We start from the raw sequence: 20,275 nt of genomic DNA, 5'->3' as shown, positions 1-20,275 counted from the left end.
GTTAGTATTTTTATAAGTATGTTTATAATGCATTATAGGGCATGGGCGGCATAGAAAGTGTTACCGAAAGTCCTTTTCTCTTTGATTCTGAGTTATTGACACCAATTATCGTTTGGTAGGTTTTCCACATGAATAATAGAAATTCACCACCAAACAACAAAATTGCCAAAAGCTGTTTTTTTTTTTTTTTTTTTTTAACAGTGTTAAAGTGTTTTTGGATGGCTTCTTCCTTTAACTCTCATTTCCAAAGCTATCACGAAGTCAACACTTCGGCACTGTCAGCCAAATCATTGCTATGATAGCGGGCCTGCAACTTAAAAAGCAGAACTGGGTCGAGGGTTAACGTTTGATCATCTCAGGCGGGGGGGGGGGGTTAGCAAGATGTTCCTTGTTTACTCCACAGTATGGGCTTCTACAAACATGCAGAAAAGCAAAAAAAAAAAAAAAAAAAAAACGCCTTTTCAAATGCCTGCCCCCCACACCCCCACACCTCCAGCAGAATCATCAATTAAAGATAAGGGAAGGAAACCAGCGCAGAGATGAAACTCGGAGGCAATGATAATGAAAAAAAAGATGACACATTTCTTTTCCTAAATCTGCACATCTGCGGTACATCATGTGTGTTCATTATATTAGCTACCACACACATGGATACACTCTAAAACGCACACACACACACACACACACACACTGGGATTTGAAGTGCTCAGCCAAGTGGCGTTCATAAGGTCAAGTTAAAGCAATATTCCACTTCGTTTTAACATGGGGGTTATTCGGCACTTGACCGCCATGGAAACCAGAATATAAACTAATCACCGAGACCGGATGCAGCTGGACGAGCTTGTAGCGTTCGGATTTTTACTTCCCATTCCACAAAAATAGACTGAAAACTGACATTTAACAGATTCAACATTCATTTCTCTTTATTCTGCTGTAGTAATCACAAATGAGACGGCTTTCCCATCACAGTTTCACAATCCCTCCATCCAAATTCTATTATTTAGACATCGTAATGCCGTTTTTTAAAAATTGTTGTTGTACATTCATTTATAGAGCCTCCAGCCCGTGGAACTCATTACCCACACACATTAAACAAATCAGAAGCAAATACCTATTCAAAAAAATCACTCAAACAGAAACTAATGAGAGAGGCCACTCAACAGGAGTGATGCCACCTGCTATGATGTTTTGTATGGGATCTCCACTCATTAGTTTGTTTGATAACCTCTGTACATGCATTGGTTAGGTTATCTGATATATTACTTGACCTTTAATTATGTAATTTTTTCTAGGCTGATGGGGTGTCAGTTGATGTTTGTATGTCTGTATGCTGTCAGTGTTTGTATAAATTTATGTGGACCCCAGGAAGACTAGCAACCGCTGTAGTGGAAGCTAATGGGAATCCGAATAAGGAATAAAGAATAAAGAATTCTAGCAAGACAATGCCATCTCTAGATAGATCTGTGGCTCAGCAATAAACCGAATTCTGCACAGTCAGACTTTGTTGTCATTGGACTTATCACATCGTATCGTTGGTTGTATTGAATCGTGGACGCCCATCCGTCGGTTCCATCCATTTGTCGGTTTTGTTATTCAGTCGGATTCGTCTCCTTTGGGTGCTCCGGGGCATTGTGATCTGGTCTGGCTGCTCTTATCTTGTCGGCTCTAGTAACGTCATCTGAGGTTACGGTCTCGCTTGTTTGGATACCTTGGGAAGTTGTCAAGAAGCCTCTGTGGTTAGGGTTAGTCGCATTGTCCCAGTTAGTACAATAATGAGAACAGACAACAATGCAGACAACTTTTTCTTGACATCTAGTACCTTCATGGAGTTTTTGATTATCTGAACAGCTAGTAATGCATATGTTTAAAGTGGCACGTTCTCTAAATATGGTATATACATCTGTAAATTGATTTTATTTGATAAGGTGAATGTTTTTATGGCAGTGATTCTCAACCTTTTTCATATCAAGGACCCCTGATTTAGTCCACATCAGAGCCACGGACCGCCATTTGATGAGATGTCGTCTCTCGGAACCAAATCTGAAAATATTTTTATTGTTAGGTACGATTTTTGTCCAGAATTCCATGACTATCTGTATTGTAGGTAGAGAGATAACAGTGGAACTATAATCAAAACAGTCCTCCTTCTACATTCTCTAACTGTCTTAACTTGGGCCCCCCTGGAACCCCCTCAAGGACCCCTGGTGGTCCCCGGATCCCACGTTGAGAACCACTGTTTTATGGAACGCAGCTCTTCTCTAGACTTGTCAGAAATTCACATATTTGCTCTATTCATATTACCATATTCTCTTTTAGTTGTATCTACTGCATATCTCAATATATTATCATTTCACACTGCATATGTTCTTTAGTATATTTTCATATTGTATGTTCATTTATCTTTTCCCCCCCTTAACTGCTGTTATTTTGCATTTCGCACACCCTCATAGCGCTCATTCATAGATTTCCACTTCATGTTCACAAAACATTGGAATTGTCGGTTATGTTTAATACTCCCAGTTGCTATATTTGTATTCTATTTCTGGTAACACTTCATTTGGATAGTCCACTGTTGACTCTCTACATGTCAACATGTTGACTGTCAACAGGATTTGTCTCAACAGACAAGTAATTATATGTATTCAACCAACCACTAGTAGACTATAAGGGGCATCTCAAGTGCTAATAAACAGACTTCATCAACTGAGTATCTGTTGACTGTCAACTAGGAAGAAACACATTCCTACATATGGAATTGTTTTGAGTCAAATGCCTTACTGTCTTGTAACCCTAACCAAGCAGGTTTTTTTATGTGACTAAATTCAAACCTAACCCTAACCCACAAACCTAAGCTTAACAAGTTCTGTCATGTCCGTAACCCATTTCTTTTATGTGGCTAAACTTAACTGTAACCTTAACCGAAGAGCGACTCTTGTTGACAGTCAGCTGATACAGTGTTGAATATCTACTGATACATTTCTGAGAGTCAGTGGACTATCAAAATAAAGTGATAACCTGTTTTTTCTCATGATTTTGCAATGACCCAATATCTCCACGGGCAGTGGTGGAAGAAGTACTCTGATCCTTTACTTAAGTAAAAGTACCAATACAGCAATGTAAAAATACTCCATTACAAGTAAAAGTCCTGCATGAAAAATCCTACTTAAGTAAGTACATAAGTATTAGCAGCAAACTGTAGTTAAAGTATTAAAGTAAAAGTAGTGGTTTGGTCCCTCTGACTGATATTTTATTATATATGACATTAGATTATTAATACTGAAGCATCAGTGTGTAAGCAGCATGTTACTGTTGTAGCTGCTGGAGGTGGAGCTAGTTTGAACTACTTTATATACAGTTAGCTAGCTTAGTCCAGTGGTTCCCAACCTAGGGGTCGGGCCCCTCCAAAGGGTCACCAGATAAATCGGAGGGGTCGTGAGATGATTAATGGGAGAGGAAAGAAGAAAAAACAAAGTTCTGATACACAAATCTGTTTTCAGTTTTTGGACTTTTTCTCTCATCTTTGATTTTTGCTGAAATATTGGATCATTTGGACATTTATTGAAATGAAACCATGTGAGGTTTAGAGGGAAAAATCACTATTTGGTGGAGCTGTTAACAACTCATAGACATCTGAAATGTGACCCGACTACACACTGCTTTTTGTAAGACGTCAAAAGCCAAAAAGGTTGGAAACCACTGGTTTCATCTTTAACAATGTGTTGTATTTTAAAAGCTTGTTATATTATCCATTGTGTCAAATCTCCATGTGAAAAGTAACTAAAGCTGTCAAATAAATGTAGTGGAGTAGAAAGTACAATATTTCCCTCTGAAATGTAGTGGAGTGGAAGTATAAAGTAGCATCAAATGGAAATACTCAAGTATTGTACTTAAGTACAATTTTGAGATACTTGTACTTTACTTGAGTAAATATATTTAGTTACTTTCCACCACTGTCCATGGGGATCATTGAGACATATTGTATATTCTCTAGGCCTCTCTCTTGACTGACATGCACCTGTCAACGTTTTGTGTCTTGCAGGCCAACCTGAACGACTCCCACAACCAGATGGTGGTCCACTGGGCCGGAGAGAAGAGCAATGTCATCGTGGCCTTGGCCAGAGACAGCGTAGGAGCCACCGGGCCTAAAACCAGCTCTGTGAGTACAGCCGAACACATTCATGCATAAGAGATATAGTAAGGCCGGAGCTAGCGTGTCCAAGGTCTTTTTATAGACTGACTATAACCTCACATATTGGGCTTGAGCGTGTTTTATTCTCACATCTCACTCCTTGGGTTAGACTGCTATATTGGTTTTTCCATTATTGGCCTTTTATTAAATATCGGATATCGCATATATATAGTATATATAGCAGCCAGTCATGCCATCCACCGATATGATGGAGATTCCGCCCTGACCACAGCTACATAAAACCAGTCTGTAAAACATGCAATGAAATTTTAGTTTCTGTGCACCTTTTCTTTATTCATTTAACTGTTCAATAATGTTTCGGTCAACTATTTCTTCATTAAAAGACAGTAATATATCCCAGGGTTTCCCCTACCATTGAATAGGTGAGGTGGGTCACCCTGCCTCAAAGAGCTGCTAACACTGAAAGAATTTCATTATCCTGGGTGTCAGTGGAGAGTTTTAGTGTCACCATGATGGTCTAAATGCTGTTTTCTCTGCCCTACTGACTCAATAAGAACTGGAGGTTTCAAATGAAATGTTCATAGACAATTTAGCTGGATGGAGATCAAGCTTGATTTTCTTTTTTTTTTTTTTTTTTTTCATTTTTATTGGCGTTTTCCCACATTGTAAACAGTAGTTTCTCAAATTGTTTCAACGTGTTTTTTTAAACATACATACAAAAAAAATAATGGCATATAAACATTATGTATATGGCAAAAACAGTAGTTACAAACAAGACAAATATATAAATATATGTATATAAAAAATGTTTATAATAAAATCCCCCCCCCCCCCCCCCCAGCACAAACTAACAAACATAAAACACAGTCTTCATGGTAAATTGCAAAGTAATTACTGCTGTTAGGATGACTTCCAACGAAGTAATATTAGTCGTCTCGCCTGATTTTCAATATGAGAGAGGTTTGTGTGTGTGTGTGTGTGTGTGTCTGTGAGTGTGTGTGTGTGTGTGTGTCTGTGAGTGTGTGTGTGTGTGTGTGTGTGCGCGCGTGCACAAGCACAGGTCTCACATGTTTCTTATGTTTCTGTGCTCTCAGGTTCACCGAGCCACAGATTAATCCCTCCATCTGTTATAGTAACACACACATACACACACTTGGAGAAAAACTGACAGTCATTAAACATAACATTTCTCCTCTTTCTGTTTCTGTTTCGACCTGCTGAGCACTCAGTTGGCTTACAGAGCTTACCTGAATCTTGGTAAAGTTAAGAGAGAGGCCCCCTCTTCTAGGATTTGACTGATTTTTGAAGGCCCATACCAATACCGACATTTTTGGATTGAAGCTGCTGACAGCTGATATTTTGTGCTAATATTCAATATTTTTTTAAAAATTTGACCATTTTCTTGCTAAAAAAGTTAGGCTAACTTTAAAAATTACAATGATTCAGTGTTTCCCCAAGAAGTTTATTCCTGTCAGGGTGGAGAAGCCTCTGAAACAGCATGTAGACCATCTTGTGACACTAGAACGCTCCACTGAAACCTGGAGCAATAATGATAACAATATCAAAATCTGTCCATAGTGTCTCCCTGCCTTCCGCCCAATGACTGCTAGGATAGGCTTCAGCTCCCATCGTCCAGAAAATGATTAATTGCATGGGGAAAAAGACAGAATGAATGAATGATAAAACATGCATATTTGTGTAGAATCATATTTAAAATGTCACAATTTCGTCAAAATGAATCAATTAAAAGGTCAATTCCAGTGTGATTTGAGTTTTTTCCTCATTTTTTTACATTTTCCATCCCTTAAATGTTAATTGTGACAGTTTTTGCATGCATGTGCCATTTTAAATCAGTTGTACCTCTCTGGCTCATTCACTTCCATTCAATTCCAAACGGCATAGAAAACAATTCCAGAGACATCCAATTCAGTGGGTAAAGGTAATCCATCACTTTGAATGAGAAGCCAACACATCACATTTTGCAAAGTTGCATGAGAATGCTAATATCAAGCTATAAACTTTGCAAAGTAAGACGCTTCCATCTGCTGTAGTCTGTGTTAATCATACCTGTCAACATTGGGCTTTGAAAATCAGGGAGATTTTCCGGGACCCCCCACCCGACCATAATTTTTACATTATGAAAGGGATTTCCTCTCTCGGTTCCAGAGATCTACCAACTAGCATGCTGGTTGACATCTTTTTTCCCACCGTGACCAATACTAAACTCCACCCTAAACCTTGCAAAACACATGGTTGTTTCCCAACATACTTCTGGTCTGGAATGGATAAATAGTCTCCCAAGTGTCTAAATATCTATATAGATATTCAGCTTTTTTTGGTGGCGTCTGATCAGGGACGGACTGGGACAAGAAAATGGCCCTGGACTTTTTGACCCAGACTGTCCCACATCCAGCCTGCGAATATTCCACCATCCCCACCCCATTGACGCATACAGGAATACAGCAAGACTTAGTGTCACTACTTATACAGTATATTGGGATATTGGGGTATAGTAAGGGAATTCAGGAAATTAGCAAAAACTCCAATAACGCTGGAATTTTCCTTTTAAGGGCTTAGCATAGACAACCAGTGGAGTATTTTTCAGTTATACAATAAATATGTAGGCTGATCAAACAAAGCGAAACATATCCATCACATCTGATTGTTAATAAAAGGCCAATATCAGCCTGAAATATCGGCAATCCTATATATTGGTTAATATGTAACTACCACATCCTTCTTCTCACGACATTGCAGAGCAGAGGAATTAGACACTTTTAAGACTTTTAAAGGGCACTTCATCGAAGAAATGAAGAAAACTCTGAATTGCCTCGCACATCAACCCACAACTGTAAAGCTAAATCTTTCGCAGCTCTTTTGCTCAGAGAGTTATTGGATGTTCTTGAGTGTGCAGTTGTCTACTGAGGGATTTCATCAAGAGGATACTTAAAGCCTTGTTGTGTTAATTGCAGTTCAATGCCGTGATATAGATGACAAATAAGCATAGTCCAAAGCGTTTATTTTTTTGATGATCATTTAAAGAGTCTCCAGATGGTCACAATGTTTTCTATACTTTAGAGGACGTGAATACTTTCTTTTGGAATAGCAGTCTTGTGTCAAAAATGCTCCTGTGGGAAAGAGTGTTTTTGCTTGTCTGGGAGAAGTACGGGAATAAATCTCTTACAAGCTCTAACTCAGAGCCTTGGTTTTGAGTTGGTACCTTGAAAGGAACCAACTATGCATTTAAAATCTGCTGTGTACTCAGTCGTGAGTGGCAATGTCTTTGATATAAATACTTTGTCCTTCAGCCGAAAGTACAGGTTTTGTGGACCGCTAGCTGCAATTGATCATTATCCGATCCTCCTCCTCTCCTCTTCCTCTCCAGGTGTATGTGTCTTACGACTATGGGACCAGTTTCTCGCTCGTCTCGGACAAGTTCCAGTTGTCAGGGGTCAAGGTCCAGGATGGCAAGGTCAAGGAGGGCAAGCAGGTCATCTCCCAGTTCTACCACAGTCCTGCAGACAACAGGAGGGTAAGTAAGGGAAATATTCTGCCCCATTTGAACAGGCTTAGAATTACAGGATAATGAATACTGGCCATGCTTATTTTACTCATCGTTCTAGACTTTCTTTTTTTTTTAGCCAGTGCCTACTTACAGACAGAGGCGTATAGTAGTGTCAGACGTTCCCGTATGTAAATGACCTGTCTTCATATAAACAGACAAAAATGAATTTGTGTGCTCTTTGGCAATCAGGAAGTAACACGACTGACACTCATATTATTTGCATATCAGTTCACAGAACACAGATGAGTCTCTCAAATTATCAGGCCAACTACAAGTGCGCTGAACACATGTAACACTAGGTAACTGTGGCTAAAGTTAATACTGAGGTTGAGAATTAGCAGTATGTGTCAATTTTGAAAGACGTCCGACAATCACCACTTTAGTGCGTTTTCAAAGCAACATGGTGCGACTAATAGAGATCCAAAGAGGCCATATAGGTAGTGCCCAAATTGCAGATGCATCGGTATCAAAAACTGCTTAAAAAAATTATTTAATGTGGCAAGGGGAACAGTCTGGAAACTCAGCACTACATATCCCAAACACAGACAAACTGCATCAGCAAAGAGAGACAGTGGTCGCAAGTCAAAGCTCACCAACAGTGATAGACAGTAGTAGGGAGGTAGATTTCCACCTCCTTCATCCTTCCTTCTCCAGACAATCTCGGAACCCATCGTCTATCGGTCTGACGACGATTAGACTCTGGGGGCGACGGCCAATATTTCGGTGGTGGCCCTACTCTGTACTAGGCACTTCATATCCATATTCCTTTGCTTTGCTCTATTGTGATTACCTACTGGAATTTATAGTGTACCCAACTTTGTACGTACTGCGTTGCTGCCTACCAGGAGCAGCGGTGCACACAACAGCGAACATAAAAGCATATTGGCTGCCCGTAGAGAAGGCATATGGCTGCACAGGGCTGACGGACTGTCAACAGGGGTCATTTGTCTGGCTCAGGTGGACTCAGTGGATAGGCAGACTAAAGCAAAGGAGGGGTTAGTGGAAAAGGGGAAGTTGACAGAGATGAAGCGATGGGACTGGACAAATGTAGGTTAGGCAGAGAGAAGAGTAAAGAGCAGGGTTGATCCAGGTTTTTGCATAATATAGTAGCCAGACTAGTCTCATCATGATCAAGTGAACAAGGCTTCACATTGTCTGAGACCATGCATGCAGGGCCCTTCCTAATATTCTGCTAGTCTAGACTCTCTAGACTCAATACTAAAAGTGACTGAAGGGTTCTTTTGACTGTCCGTCTGTTTAAGCTCAAGACAAAAGGTGATGGGAGGTCCTTCTGAGTGTCCCTCGGTCTAGACTCAAGACTAAAGGTGTTTGAAGGGGCTTTTGACAATCCCTCAGTCTAGATTCAAGGCAAAAGGTTATTACACCATCTGGGTCTATGGGTTGTGGAACACCTTTCTGAGGAATTACTTATTTCAGTATCATCTTTTAAATCACTTCTAAAATGCACTTTTCTAAACTCGCTTTTATGTAATGTTTTTCCCATGTTTTCATCTTATGCTGCTTCTTATCGTTTGTATTTTTCATTTGTAGTTTTAGGGTTCGTTTAATGCATCCAGTCATACAATAGTTTCAAAACCAATCAAAATATACACCTTTTCTTGTTTATTTCTGAGGTGTTGCACTTGATCTAGAGTGAGTCACCATTTATCCCACTAGTGATCATTTAAATTGAAGTGAAGTGAGATACCCCTTGGGTAGGGATGCTTGGTATATAAGATAACATTTGCAGCTACCACTTTAGGCAAGTCATCAAGAAGACGGTCACAGATGTGCCAAGACTAATGTCTTTGTCTAGGTGTTAGACATTTTGTTAGTACAAAGTGCCATTAAGTTATTCTCATGTCAGTGACTCTCAAAATAAGGAGTTTCAAATTTCAAGTTTGTTTATTTATGTAGCCATAAATCACAAGCCCATCTCAAAGGACTGTGCAGAGAATGAGCCTGACTAGATCTAACTGATCAACAATCAGCCATGATAGAATGATATAGGACAAAAAACAGATTATAGCAAGACATAACAGCCTAGCCTAACATAGCCTAATCAACCTGGCACCACCAGCCTTAGACCCTCCATTCACTCCATTCACTGATCAGTCTGGGTATGTTTAGAACTCCTATTTCCATCCATGTGGTTTTGTTTGCATGTGGAATTAGATATGTTCTTACCTAGCATGGAAATTGAGACGTATACTAGGAGCTTACATGGCTGTAGTGAAGACGACTGTAGTCGAGTCCAAGTCAATTCCAAGACCAGGCACCAGTTGCATAAAGATAGACCTAGTCTTAGACTTAAATGTGACCTTAAGTCAAACTATACCATAGACACTTATATACCTGATCCTACTACTTCTTGATTGTTGTAGATCTCTAATGGGTTGTTTCTGTCTCTAGACTCACTCTTCTTCAGGTTCTTTCCAAAAACCAAAGATTTGCCATCTTTTATGAAAGCCACAGTATTTATACTTCCCACTCTGAGGCCGACTTGTTGCCATAACAACAAAATTCTTAACTCAGCCAGGGGGATGGTGGCTAACTTTCCCACCTCAAAATAAGTCAGTCGTAATATTTAAGTAACAGACAGTCTTAATTAGCCTAGTCCAACCTGAGAATCTAAGACCAGTCTAAGGCTTAGACTAGTCTTAAAGTAAATTCCAAGACCAGGTCCGGTAGAGTTTGAGTCAAGACCAACGTCCAAAGGGGGTCGAGACCAAGTCAATACCGAGACCAGAGCAAATCAAGTCCTATTCAAGACCAAGACCAAAATAGGCAATAAACTGTGTACTTTTTACCAAATTCAAAAGTCGACACGAGACCGAGACAAGTCCTAGAAGTCAAAGAAGGGTTTCAAGAGCGCACTCAAGTGCTACAGCCCCGGAGGCTCATTTATCCAAACATCACACTCCCAAGCGAACTGGTTAAACAAACAGGCACAGAGCTCAGAAACAACTTCCGTGTTGAAAAAGGCAGTCAGAAATAATCTAACTGCTCTTGGTTTTCTCAGCCTCTTGACACGCGGGGTAACCCTTCTATTTTGGCGTATTGCAGTCCTCTGAACATTTCACTGGTTTGAACAACCTCCGCTCCCAAGGGATCTGAATTGGCCAGGCTCCAATGTAGATCAGTGATATGGCACGTAGGCTTTCAAACGCACCATCTGCACCAGTCCCGTACAAGACAGTTGAGAAGTACTTTACCAGACTGTGCCTTCGCTTCACGTTTTTGCATTCCGTATGTTTCAGTCGGTGGAACCCTATTATGCACCTTGAAAGAGTTTTTATGCCCACACCTCAAGGGAATCAGTACTGCACATTTACTGTCACTGACTTACTGCATCTCTTTCTCTGGATTTCATTTTTAAAGTTGTAGGATTGTATTTAAAGCGTGTCTTGCCAGAATTTTCATTTTGATTAGGAAAACCAAATGCTACCTGATGTTCATTGCTCAATATAAACACAGATAATGGTAAAGGTTTTAAAATAGGTAGTGACTGCAATAAGATGCAATTGTGATATACAATTCAAATGTTTCAAATCACATTTTGAAGTGAACCTCTTTATTTCTTCTCTCGGTTTACCATTTCAGCTTTGTACTCTGCCATCCCTCGATGCAGCTATTGTTCTCAGACGAACTCTGTCCTGCTTCCAGAGAATGGAGAGGTTATTGGGAATACAGTGAAGCAGCACATCAAAGGGACTAGAGAAAAGCAGGATTATAACTGTACACTTACGTAATCAGACTTCCTAATTAGGCCTGGGAATTAAGTGTCTTGATGGAGCGCCGGCTATTTAAGACTTTCTTTACATTTCCACAGTTCCTTTCCAAGTAGCTTCCTCCCTCGAATGTCTCGAATTAGTTTGATAACAGCGAGTCTTTTTTTTTATGTATTAAAAGTGAGCGTGCATTACGAGCTGAACCGTGTGTTTCTTTGTCTTCCTCAGTACCTATTCGCGGATTCCACCAACAATTACCTGTGGAACACCTTTGACTTCTGCAAGAGCGTCCAGGGCTTCCCCATCCCGTTCAAACCCACAGACCTGCTGCTCCATAGCAAAAGACCCAATCTGGTGCTGGGCTACGACAGCTCCCACCCCAACAAACAGGTACAAGATGTTTTTTACAACCTGGGGTTTACTCTAATACCGGTTTTATTATATACGCTCTTGTCTGTTGCAGCCCCACTTTGTGACTTAGCCTGATAAGACAGGTGTATTTATTTATTTTTTTATATAAAAATCAGGGTTCCTATGCAGGTCTGGAAAAGTATTAAAAATGAATTTGATCATTTCCAGGTCTTGAATAGTTAAGGAATTTGAAAAAAAATGTCTGGAAAAGTATGGCAGATGTTGCGGTTCAGGTCCGATACACACATAATTCTAGCTTTTATGTTGTTGTAGAGCCACTTTGAGTCCACAGTTTTTGTTGATGTGAAGAATAATGTTCAGATAGACGGACGCTCTTATTACCCAGCCGCTGTTAGCATGCATTATATCAAATACCCACCAAAATCTAATCCAGTCCAGAACATAGGGTCTGGGAAAAATATGGAATTTTAAAATGGAAAACCTGCCAATCATCTCACATATTCTGATATTTGTCGCTGTGAAGAACAATCTTCATCTATACAGTGATGTGACCTAGTTAGCAGGGGCAAGATGTCTGTCTGCGTAAATCATATTGAACACCAGACAAAATCTTCAAAACAAATCAAGGTCTGGAAAAAGTATGGAATTTTTTAATTGAAAATGAACCCTGAAAAATCTTGCCGAGTGCAGCTTTAAGCATAACTAAAATGAAGCACACCTCCCTAAGTCAGAGGCTTATTTCCATTGTGGACCTCATGGTGTCGAGACGGCAAAGGTGGGTAACGCTAACCATGATGGACAAAAGTAATGATAATGATACACACACAGTAGATGGATTTTGATCACTAAGAAAGCGCTCCCGTTTCATGTTTGTTGTTCTTCTTAAAAGTGCTTATTCTTCAGCACATTATGTATATTATAACCTAATGAAGAAGTGGTTGATTTGTTAGTTCCCGCATCACAGCTGTGGACTTGTTACCGCACCGCAGCTGTTTTGGGTTCCTCATCCCGAGTGCGAACACAATCACTCCAGATGACTCTCAAGTGTTCTCCTTTTCACATGCGAGAGCCAAAACGTGGAAATGAGCCTGACCTACATTTTTACAGTGCACCATCCCCCCCCCCCCCCCCCCCCCTCTCTCTTCTTCTCCTCCTCCTTCCTCCTTCCTCCTTCCTCCCTTCACATCCTCTCTTCCCTCCTGTCGCCGTAGCTGTGGAAATCGGACGACTTCGGGGAGACGTGGGTGCTGATCCAAGAGCATGTAAAGGCCTACTTCTGGTAAGACAACAAACGTCTCAGTCTGCAGCAAGCATGTACCGAAGGGAGGATATAAACGATAAATATCCTTAACCTCGTGCTGTGTTCATGTCATATGGGAAATACCATAGATATGACCTCTGCAGGTGGTAAATACTACTAGAAAATAATGTTCACCTCAGCATTCAGGCTGTAAATACGTCTTGAGATCTTGAGAAGAGGCCTTTGTGATGGAACCCAGACTAACTGTAGTCAGGTTTAGCGAATGATAAATTCATTTCAAATAAAAGGACACAACTACTTGCCGGATATTTTTCTTTGTGGTTAACATTGCAATGTTGGCTTTGCTGTCAGGCATGAACCCACATGCATCACCCACAGAGCGGATGTCTGAGAAGCAGTTCTTACATTTATTCCCATATGATGTGAATGCAGCAATGGTTAGATCCTATTAGAGCTGCAATGATTAATCGATTAGTTGTTCAACTGTTAAATTAATCGCCAACCCTTTTGATAATCGATTAATCGGTTTGAGTAATTTTTGAAGAAAAATAAGTCAAAATTCTCTGATTCCAGCTTCTTAAATGTGAATATCTTCTGGTTTCTTTCCTCCTCTGTGACAGTAAACTGAATATCTTTGGGTTGTGGACAAAACAAGACATTTGAGGACGTCATCTTGGGCTTTGGGAAACACTGATCCACATTTTTCACCATTTTCTGACATTTTATAGACCAAACAACTAATCGATTAATCGAGAAAATAATCAACAGATTAATCGACAATGAAAATAATCGTTAGTTGCAGCCCTAGATCCTATTTGGCTGTTTAGGGTCAGGGAAGGGCAAGTCGATGGTTTGTTAAGTCAGACCTGAGGATTGAACCGTTTCCTGTTTGTCAGTTGCTTCCTCTGTGAGTGTGAGTGTGTGTGTGTGTGTGTGTGTGTGTTAACCGTGGCCCTCAGGCTACTTTATCCTCACTGAAAACAGCTGAAATTGGGGGATTAACAATTCATTATGTATTTGAATTATGTGCATTTTGCACAACACGCCTTGACTCGCTACCCAGTCAAAATGAACTCATTTTATCAGCTCTCCACGGGATTGAATTGTACCAACAATTGTGCAACATAAACAGGCCAGTAGCGTCGCCTCTGAACAAGAGACTCTTGATTACTGTGATTCAAAGTAGTTTTTATTCAAGCCACCCGTCTCAGCTGTTTTAATGCATTGTTTCGGTATAAAAGTAGTCTTTCGGTTGAGGTATTTTCAGCGGTGTCATGGCCATCAGCCTGACATACAATCAAGATAACGGTCATTGCAACATATCCGTTTTCCTTGCCAAACCCGTCAGCAGTCCGACTCTCTATTTGAGAATTTAAAAGACTGGAGGGTATCAACAATAAAGTCCCATCAAGAGAAACGAGCCCCGTGGAAAAAAGAGGAGGAGGCTAAATCGCTTTCTGTTTGAAGGGGCTTTTGACAATCCCTCAGTCTAGATTCAAGGCAAAAGGTTATTACACCATCTGGGTCTATGGGTTGTGGAACACCTTTCTGAGGAATTACTTATTTCAGTATCATCTTTTAAATCACTTCTAAAATGCACTTTTCTAAACTCGCTTTTATGTAATGTTTTTCCCATGTTTTCATCTTATGCTGCTTCTTATCGTTTGTATTTTTCATTTGTAGTTTTAGGGTTCGTTTAATGCATCCAGTCATACAATAGTTTCAAAACCAATCAAAATATACACCTTTTCTTGTTTATTTCTGAGGTGTTGCACTTGATCTAGAGTGAGTCACCATTTATCCCACTAGTGATCATTTAAATTGAAGTGAAGTGAGATACCCCTTGGGTAGGGATGCTTGGTATATAAGATAACATTTGCAGCTACCACTTTAGGCAAGTCATCAAGAAGACGGTCACAGATGTGCCAAGACTAATGTCTTTGTCTAGGTGTTAGACATTTTGTTAGTACAAAGTGCCATTAAGTTATTCTCATGTCAGTGACTCTCAAAATAAGGATGTAACTCTATTTACTGTAATTGGCAAATTCTTAAGACTTGAGTTTCAAATTTCAAGTTTGTTTATTTATGTAGCCATAAATCACAAGCCCATCTCAAAGGACTGTGCAGAGAATGAGCCTGACTAGATCTAACTGATCAACAATCAGCCATGATAGAATGATATAGGACAAACATCAGGAAGAGCAAGACACACAAAAAACTGATTATAGCAAGACATAACAGCCTAGCCTAACATAGCCTAACCTACCTGGCACCACCAGCCTTAGACCCTCCATTCACTCCATTCACTGATCAGTCTGGGTATGTTTAGAACTCCTATTTCCATCCATGTGGTTTTGTTTGCATGTGGAATTAGATATGTTCTTACTTAGCATGGAAATTGAGACGTATACTAGGAGCTTACATGGCTGTAGTGAAGACGACTGTAGTCGAGTCCAAGTCAATTCCAAGACCAGGCACCAGTTGCATAAAGATAGACCTAGTCTTAGACTTAAATGTGACCTTAAGTCAAACTATACCATAGACACTTATATACCTGTTCCCACAGGTATATATTTGGCTGTTTGGGGTCAGGTAAGGGCAAGTCGATGGTTTGTTAAGTCAGACCTGAGGATTGAACCGTTTCCTGTTTGTCAGTTGCTTCTTCTGTGAGTGTGTGTGTGTGTGTGTGTTAACCGTGGCCCTCAGGCTACTTTATCCTCACTGAAAACAGCTGAAATTGGGGGATTAACAATTTATTATGTATTTGAATTATGTGCATTTTGCACAACACGCCTTGACTCGCTACCCAGTCAAAATGAACTCATTTTATCAGCTCTCCACGGGATTGAATTGTACCAACAATTGTGCAACATAAACAGGCCAGTAGCGTCGCCTCTGAACAAGAGACTCTTGATTACTGTGAGTCAAAGTAGTTTTTATTCAAGCCACCCGTCTCAGCTGTTTTAATGCATTGTTTCGGTATAAAAGTAGTCTTTCGGTTGAGGTATTTTCAGCTGTGTCATGGCCAACAGCCTGACATACAATCAAGATAACGGTCATTGCAACATATCCGTTTTCCTTGCCAAACTCGTCAGCAGTCCGACTCTCTATTTGAGAATTTAAAAGACTGGAGGGTATCAAGAATAAAGTCCCATCAAGAGAAACGAGCCCCGTGGAAAAAAGAGGAGGAGGCTAAATCGCTTTCTGCCCGGGCGCATGGGCTTTTGCCACCGATAACAAGATAGCAGGCATGTACACACACATCTGCCCACATCTATCTATATTCCTCACTTAGATCAGTGGTTCTCAACGTGGGGTCCAGGGACCACCAGGGGTCCTTGAGTGGCTTCCAGGGGGTCCCCAGCAAATTGAGGAATTGCTAAACTTCACCCTTATTATTTAGATTAGAGAGAATGTAGAAGAACGACTATTTTGATCATAGCTTCACTGTTATCTCTCTACCTATAATACATATGCCTAGTCTTGGAATTCTGGACAAAATCATATCTAACAATAAAAATATTGTCAGATTTGGGTCCAAGAGACAAAATCTCATCTAATGGGGGCCCTAATGTGTAGGAAATTAGGGGTCCTTGATATGAAAAAGGTTGACAAACACTGACTTAGATCATGTTTGCTATCTTGCAGAGGCGAAGAGTATCTTGGAATACTGATCGCGATGATATTGCAAGCTTTCAACAAAACAAGATATATACTCAAAGATATTGTACAGAGGGGCAGAGGGTGTATAGTAGACTCTATTATAATATTAATATGGACCAGAGGAGAGAACAGCAGCCAGAAACGTATAGACAGAAAAAGAAAAGGTTGAAATGCAAGGTTTTTATCGGTGTGAGGAGACAAATGTTTACATCGGATAGCCGGCAATTACTTATGCGCTACAAAATGAACTGAGGGCAAACCGCAGTCTGGAGTCACACCAGAGAGGGGAAATGACAGCAAGACGGCACAGACAAAGTTACAGGAACTGAAACTGTTTTGACACCCCCCCCCCCCCCCCCCCATTGCCAGACCTCTAACCTGGCAGGATGACAGGTCACCAGAACTCTGTCGAATAAGCCCTGGTTTACTTGTATTCGGGCCGTGCAAACCTAAGTGAACCAAGTACAAAAATGCAACAACGTAAACTTTTCCACTACGAAAAAAAACCCGGAGGTGTGATCGCACCCTAAACACTCATCTAAGCAATATGAGGTCTGGCAGGCGGGCCGAGATGAAAGTGCTAAGCTTTGAAGCATCTGCTCTTTGACTTCCTCGTGTCTGGGTTGAGCTTCCTCTTTCACTATGACTAAGGTTCCTATTGCCCTCTCGTGCGTAGTTGTAGTTCGAGTAAAAACTATCCGCTGCCTTTTAACCCAGCTCAACTGCAGTCGCACAACAGATCCCGTGGCTGTTTAGTGGTCCTACATTCATTGATTTCTTAATGCATTGATTCATCCATCGAACGCATTTAGCGGTCAGCCATTAAGATGCACTGTCGCAGTGGTAACCTAGCCAAGAGAAGCTGCAGATGATCTGAGGACAACGGCAGCACAAGAAAGGATTGATCTTGAATTCCCCCTGCGGCTCCGCGCAATTGCGGTCTAATCCTGTTTGTTCTGGGTTTAGTGAGGGGCGCTACTGTTGTGCCGCGGATCAGTCCGAGGCACCGTAGGCCAGAGAGACTCGGGGCCTGAATCGCACCCCCGACGCTGGATGTGTGTAGCTCTGTGTTGTCAGACACTTACGGCGTAAAGCCAGCCCGATCTGACGGGGCTCAGTCCCCCACCCGTCCCCTAATCCTTTGATCGCATTGGTAGGAGACGCACTGAGAGGCAAAATCCTGCCCGCAAACTCGCCTGTGTGTGTGTACACTAAGAGTCGTACACTCGTCGCTTTCGTGTGGATTAAGAAGACTGATGCAAATGCTGCAGGCTGATTGATTTTACATATGGATCGAGAGAAACGAGTGAGAGGGGACCAGGAAAAAAGGGAGAGAGGGTTAACAAGAATACGATGAGATAGGAAGGCTTGAGTGGGAGAAATGCAATGATCAGATGGACAACAGGGTTAGATATTCATATTGTGCAAGTATTGGCCTTTTATTATATACTGGATATCGGCCAGGTCGTGTTGTCCACCTCCAATAAAGTGTATGGGAAGCCCTTAACCTGAATCGATTCTCCACATTATGACTGAATTCCTCAGAAGTATGCATTAATACATGTTTTTATCTTAGGTTTCAATGAAAAGTTTTAGTGTCCCAAGGTTCGGCATGAAATTGTTCAAATTTCTAGATGTGAAAATATCGGACATCGGCAGCTTCAATCCGAAAATATCGGTATCGGCCTCCAAAAACCCACATTGGTCAAACCCTAATTGACAGACAAACAGAGTGGGCAGTGGGGGAAAACAGGGGAAGAAGGGCGTCTGGGAGGATCGAGGGCCAAGGATGAGCTCAAAGGAAGGGACAGAGACAGACTGCGAATAGCCCTTCATGCACTCTTCACCCAGACAGTGTCCGTCGGGTGAACAGCGACCTTTCAAAGAATGCCACAGTGGCGGAGCCGAGCCGGAGACACTGCCCTCTCTGTTCCAGCTCGCCGGCCTCAGAGGAAAACACACTGATTTGGAAGGCAGATGATAAGATGCAGTGAACCTCGTCCATTCATACCGGGCCGATTCTCAAGGCCACTGTTTCGAACGCTCTCGATAAACACTTGGGGTTTGAGCAGTGGTGGAAGAAGTACTCTGATCCTTTACTTAAGTAAAAGTACCAATACAGCAATGTAAAAATACTCCATTACAAGTAAAAGCCCTGCATGAAAAATCCTACTTAAGTAAAAGTACATAAGTATTAGCACCAAAATGTAGTTAAAGTATTAAAGTAAAAGTAGTGGTTTGGTCCCTCTGACTGATATTTTATTACATATGACATCATTAGATTCTTAATACTGAAGCATCAGTGTGTAAGCAGCATGTTACTGTTGTAGCTGCTGGAGGTGGAGCTAGTTTGAACTACTTTATATACAGTTAGCGAGTTTAGTCCAGTGGTTCCCAACCTAGGGGTCGGGCCCCTCCAAAGGGTCACCAGATAAATCGGAGGGGTCGTGAGATGATTAATGGGAGAGGAAAGAAGAAAAAACAAAGTTCTGATACACAAATCTGTTTTCAGTTTTTGGACTTCTTCTCTAATCTTTGATTTTTGCTGAAATATTGGATGATTTTAACATTTATTGAAATGAAACCATGTGAGGTTTAGAGGGAAAAATCACTATTTGGTGGAGCTGTTAACAACTCATATCTGAAATGTGACCCGACTACACACTGCTTTTTGTAAGACGTCAAAAGCCAAAAAGGTTGGAAACCACTGGTTTCATCTTTAACAATGTGTTGTATTTTAAAAGCTTGTTATATTATCCATTCTGTCAAATCTCCATGTGAAAAGTAACTAAAGCTGTCAAATAAATGTAGTGGAGTAGAAAGTACAATATTTCCCTCTGAAATGTAGTGGAGTGGAAGTATAAAGTAGCATCAAATGGAAATACTCAAGTAAAGTACAAGTATCTCAAAATTGTACTTAAGTACAGTACTTGAGTAAATGTACTTAGTTACTTTCCACCACTGGGTTTGACCAATATGTTTTTCAAGGTTGGTATTTTTGGATTGAAGCTGCCGATAGACGATATCTTCAGCGTCAGGCTGGAAAAGCCTCTGAAACGGCATTTAGTGCATCATTTGGCACTAAATCTCCCCCTTGAAAGCCAGACTGATGAAATTCTTTCAGGTGGGTTAGCAGCTGCTTAAGGCAGGGTGAGGCAGGTTTCACTGCAGGTTTTTACGTAAAATCCTCCAACACCACACTGAAATGACTCATCTGACCAGACCTCTGAAATAGAAAATAATTATTATAAAATAATATTCACTAGCTGTGGTCAGGGAGGAGTTTCCCTTGTCTGAGGTGGACGACATTGACTGGCCCATATCAGATTTTTAATAAAACGCCAATATTGGCCCGATATATTGGCTAAACTAGTGATTCTCAACCTTTTTCATATCGAGGACCCCTAATTTAGTCCACATTAGAGCCACGGGTCTGTCCCTCAGACCCAAATCTGAGAATATTTTTATTGTTAGATATGATTTTGTCCAGAATTCCATGACTATCTATACTGTAGATAGAGAGATAACAGTGA

The 20,275-nt window shown here is 40.8% G+C and overlaps 1 protein-coding gene across 1 annotated transcript in view; it reads left to right on the top strand.

Annotated features, from left to right (window-relative positions):
• Nucleotides 1-4,039: 4,039 nt before the first annotated feature.
• The window catches only part of LOC139639872 (sortilin-related receptor-like), a gene marked incomplete at both ends in the record, with an annotated part of 46,249 nt that continues 30,013 nt past the window's right edge, over nt 4,040-20,275 (top strand). Inside the window, 4 exons of the mRNA XM_071514016.1 lie at nt 4,040-4,156; nt 7,536-7,682; nt 11,675-11,836; nt 13,030-13,097. Of these exons, the coding sequence (XP_071370117.1) occupies nt 4,040-4,156; nt 7,536-7,682; nt 11,675-11,836; nt 13,030-13,097 (494 nt within the window). The remainder of the gene's footprint in view (nt 4,157-7,535; nt 7,683-11,674; nt 11,837-13,029; nt 13,098-20,275) is intronic.

The sequence above is a fragment of the Centroberyx affinis genome, unplaced genomic scaffold (assembly GCF_046629955.1).
Source record: "Centroberyx affinis isolate AG114_WGS23_722 - 3 ecotype Tasmania unplaced genomic scaffold, CSIRO-AGI_Caff_v1 ptg007887l_1, whole genome shotgun sequence".
NCBI classification, from domain to species: Eukaryota; Metazoa; Chordata; class Actinopteri; order Beryciformes; family Berycidae; genus Centroberyx; species Centroberyx affinis.
The sequence above is the reverse complement of the archived record's forward strand: the minus strand, read 5'-3'. Positions and strand labels throughout refer to the sequence as shown.